General features: G+C 40.5%; 1 protein-coding gene across 1 annotated transcript; it reads right to left on the reverse strand.

The window, feature by feature from the left end:
* Window positions 1–2,319: 2,319 nt before the first annotated feature.
* On the reverse strand, window positions 2,320–2,735 carry SARC_01029 (hypothetical protein; the record flags this gene model as incomplete). Its single annotated transcript, XM_014305263.1, has 2 exons — window positions 2,320–2,443; window positions 2,602–2,735. The coding sequence occupies 2 exons, from the start codon at window positions 2,733–2,735 to the stop codon at window positions 2,320–2,322; spliced, it is 258 nt and encodes an 85-aa protein (XP_014160738.1).
* Between the last annotated feature and the right edge of the window lie 1,840 nt (window positions 2,736–4,575).

Consider the following 4,575-nt stretch of genomic DNA (forward strand, 5'->3'; position numbering starts at 1 on the left):
ATATATATGGTATTGTGTAGGTATATGTGTACCTTTTCTATACACGAATAAACCAATTCCCAATTCTTGGAATTGACCAACGCACATACCTTGGGATACTATATAGACATAGATATGTGTATTTAGCCTGCAAATCATGGTGTAGGCTAGCAATCAACTGTGTCCAACATGCAATACAATACCTATATGGCCATATATATAACACACTTTGACAAGGTTTTGTATACCGCTGTTCGCTATATATAAAATACTGCCCTTCCCAACATACTCAGCAGGATGGAATGTCTCTGCGAACTGCACTATGCCTTGACATAACCCTATATTAGTTAATTGATCAGACAAAGCCGTTGTCGCTGGGTAGTAAAACAGTATCTTCTCATGCTCGGAGTCCTCATGGGGTCCAAACTTTTCATTAAACAGGAAGAAATTGTTGATGATTCGCTCTTGCTTCTCGCCTGCCATTATGTACACTCACGTACTTTTTCAACGAAAGGCCAGTAGTTGCTTAAAAATGCCTGACAAAATAGAGTACTTATGCACGCTATCTGATAATGTGGTAATCCGGGTGACCTTAACAGAGTTCAGAATATATTTAAATAGCCCTATCATGCATTCCTGGATGTACACCCTTGGTCATTGCAGGAGGCCGGTGAAGGACACCATTGGCAGAAGACCAACTCAATCAAAGCTGTGAAACTTGAGAAGTCTCAAACTACTTCGCTGCAGTTACATGTGCGCTATGATGCGCTCTTCTATTATTAATTGCTACTATAAACTACTGCAATAATGGTACAAATACCATTGCAAATAGCAATAAGTATATTAAATATATGTATTGCTATAAATATACATAAATTGTTAGCATAGCCTCCTGGTTGAATTTTTAGTACAGACTTTTTTAGTACAGACTACAGACTCACAGAGACCACACTCTAAAATACGAACAGATTCGTTTGGTTTTGTGATTTGTCGTCAACTCGTCATTGTTTACACAATGTAGCCGCCATTGTCGGGCATTGCCCATATAAGGATACTTTTCTATACGTAAGGCTATAGCCTGAAGCAAGAGACCTACTAAAGAACACTTTAGGATCGCTTGGCCTGCAGAGTCCAATTGTCCACTTACAGTCTTTACACTGCGTATTTTAAAGTACAACACTTTTAGGATCTCTTGGCCTACAGCCTACAGTATTACAGTCCTATTGTCCACTTACAGTCCTTACACTGAGTATTTTAAAGTACAACACTTTTAGGATCTCTTGGCCTACAGCCTACAGTATTACAGTCCTATTGTCCACTTACAGTCCTTACACTGAGTATTTTAAAGTACAACACTTTTAGGATCTCTTGGCCTACAGCCTACAGTATTACAGTCCTATTGTCCACTTACAGTCCTTACACTGAGTATTTTAACGATGTGTGGCCTACGGCCTGACAAATTACAAGGAGACACGGATTATTTATCAAGTTATCAAGTTGTCAGTGAGTAGCATACATAAGTTGTCAGTAGCATACATAGCTTACCAGTAGCATATGTACGTGCCATCAGTATACATACGTCAGCAACATACACACGTTGTCAATGGTATACATAAGTTGTCAGTGGCGTCATGGGGATTGTGCGTTTAGGAGCGAATGCAGAGTTTTATGTCTATTAGGCAACATATTGTTTTGTTTGACCTATTCGAATAGCACATATTTTCTGTTCTGAAACACAAAATATCGTTATACTTGAACTGTTCAACCGTACATTGTATTGTTCTGCCATGCAATGTATCGTCCTGTTCGGCCCATCTAAACACGTATTCGTTCTGTCCTGTAGTGAACCTGTGTAGAAGAGGGAAGTGTATTTATATAGCTGCTGCTGTCTGCAACGCTGATACAGCCCTTTTTTCTTCTTCTTAAATGTGTGTTTAAGACTACAAGTGCACGTAATTCTGAAGATGGCAACTTCAAAGCTTTCAAAATAACCCCGAGTAGCCAGTAGATCTTTGTTGTCGTAGTACCTGTATATACTAAAGAACTCTAAGGTGGTAACTTCGATGAGTACACTTTAAGGCTCTTAAAGTAAACCAATCAGCCAGTAGATATGTATTTGACGTAGTACGTTTATAAATTGAAGCTGTGAGGCGATAGCTTTCGGCTGGTGCGTGGAATAATTCTGGGGGTGGTTTTCACATGCGGATATTCACTCTTTCGTGGGCAGTCGAAGGTGCAGGCTTAAGTGTTGACTAGAGTGATACTAAATGCTACAAATAGTTCGTTGCTATGCCGCGGGACAGCCGTTCTCAAATGAACATATCTTTATAATGATGTATACTACATGTACTGAGATTTCAGACTGGATATAACTTGCTTAACCGCCGTGTAATCCCAGGTTTGTAATCGGTTCTGCAGCAGGAATCGTGGGTCGCCGGTCGCTACGTCCTTCGCCTTCTCGCCACTGTCCAATCACGCGGATATAAATCATAGTAAGTAAGCAGGCGCAATCGAATATTGTGTGGCAACTTTGCAATATATACCTCAATCACCCTTAACCCTATCCAAAAAAAAACCCCAGCATCGATATTATAGTAGCTCGCGATCTAAAACTGTACGTACCTGTTACTTTTCATGTCTATGTCTGCGCCAGCTTCAAGTAAGTAGCGCATCGCTTTTGTGTGTCCGTTAATTGCTGCCGTGTGAAGCGGTGTGAGACCCTGTGACAGCAACAAGAGGATCAATGCACATTTCATGCGCTCTTATGCTCGGTAATTATTCAATCACAAAGAATTAATGTGCAAAAGTTGTGTGCGAGGGCTGCCGATGCCTATAATGCCGACAACTAGCATATACGGCTTTTGTCATGTCGGTGGGACTTACTCCGTGTGATTGTGCGTTCGGATTTGCACCAGTGGCCAACAGGTCTTTGATCGATTTGCAGTTGTTGTTTTTAGCAGCCCAGTGTAGCAGCGTATATCCCCTGCGATATAAAAATGGTAGGGCATGTGTATCCGGTGAGAAATCAAAGGACAATTTCCACCAACTATCGCACCAAGCACATGTATAGTAGCATACTGATCACAGATCAAATCTGTTTAATTGATTCGACATTGAAGCACGATTTGAAGTATACGGAACGGCTTACCAGAAAAAATCACGTCGTTGCGACAAATTGGCGTCCTCGAACAGCATGCGACGAAGAGCTTTTGGATCATTCTTTGCTGCATTTATCTCCGCCTGAAATCAGAACGGCATTCACAAAACTATTAGCTGAATCACCTACCATGTGCCGATGTCATTCATGTATACACTGAAACACTACTTGGTGCTAGATTTTGCATTGAAACAACGGAGTGCAATCGAAAGGCCTGATAGCTAGAATGATAATGTTGTGCGAGTCGAATCACTGTGTATAAATAAACAGCTGCCACGTGCATACATGACTGTTCAATGCTCATCCACAATGAACCTCTGAGCGAAAGCAAGACTTTATGGGTATCAACATCATTTTCCTACTGCTGAAGATATAGCAGCTGTCACTGTCTCGATTGGACTTACCGCAAGCAACATATTCACATCCATTTTCTTCCTTAACCTCTCTTCTTGTCTGACATTTTTATCTTGTTGCACCTCAGACACATCGCTTGTGATGGAATCTGGAAACCTTTCCTTCTTTACATTGTCTATAACAGTCAAAGCGTCGTCCAAGACGACTTTGAACATTTCTCGGTTAAGTGACCCTAAGATAGAGTGAGAGAATCTAATTAGAATGCAACAGTGATTTGGGAGTGTAGGTTTTCCGAGGGTGTACATGAAGACATCGGAGACAGATCATCGCACTCGTGTATTGAACTGCACTAGTATTTACTAGAAGACATCGACAATCTCATAGCACTTAGCTGCAAGCCTCACTATTAAAATAGTGGATTTATAACTTGTTGCACCTCAGACTCGTCGTTTGTGATAGAATCCGGAAATATTCCCTTCTTTACCTTGTCTATTGTTTATGAGAGTCAAGGTATCGTCCAAGACGACTTAATATATTTCTCGGTTAAGTAACTCTTTGATAGAGTGAGGAAAAGCTAATCAAAACGCTAGAGTGATCTGGGATCATAATTTTTCAGAGACCGTACATTAAGACGTCAGAGACAGTGTGTCGCACTCGTATTTCAATTGCAATAGTATTTACTATAGATATATAGAACCTTGCACCGCATAGCTGCAAACCTCACTACTGAAATAATCAAATTGCAAAGTGCTGAGCGACTCACCAAAAGATGTCATACGAGTATGAGCTGAATGAATTAGGAACTATGATACAAAACAGATTGCGCAACTCGTGCATAGCCAGCACAGAGGACAGTAGACATCTCACATATACTAAATAACAAACAATGAGCGCAAACACTCTGAAGTAAACAACGACAAGTATCACAACCAGACGCGTCCCATACAAGCACTATGAATGAATGATAACTCAGCTCAGAATTGCATTTCCAATGAGCAAAAAAAAACTAGCTATATCAACACTTGGACAAAGGAAGAATATAACTGCAAACAGAACGTCAAAATGTCACAAATATACAAATACTT

The sequence above is a fragment of the Sphaeroforma arctica genome, assembly GCF_001186125.1.
Source record: "Sphaeroforma arctica JP610 unplaced genomic scaffold supercont1.37, whole genome shotgun sequence".
Lineage (NCBI taxonomy): Eukaryota > Ichthyosporea > Ichthyophonida > Sphaeroforma > Sphaeroforma arctica.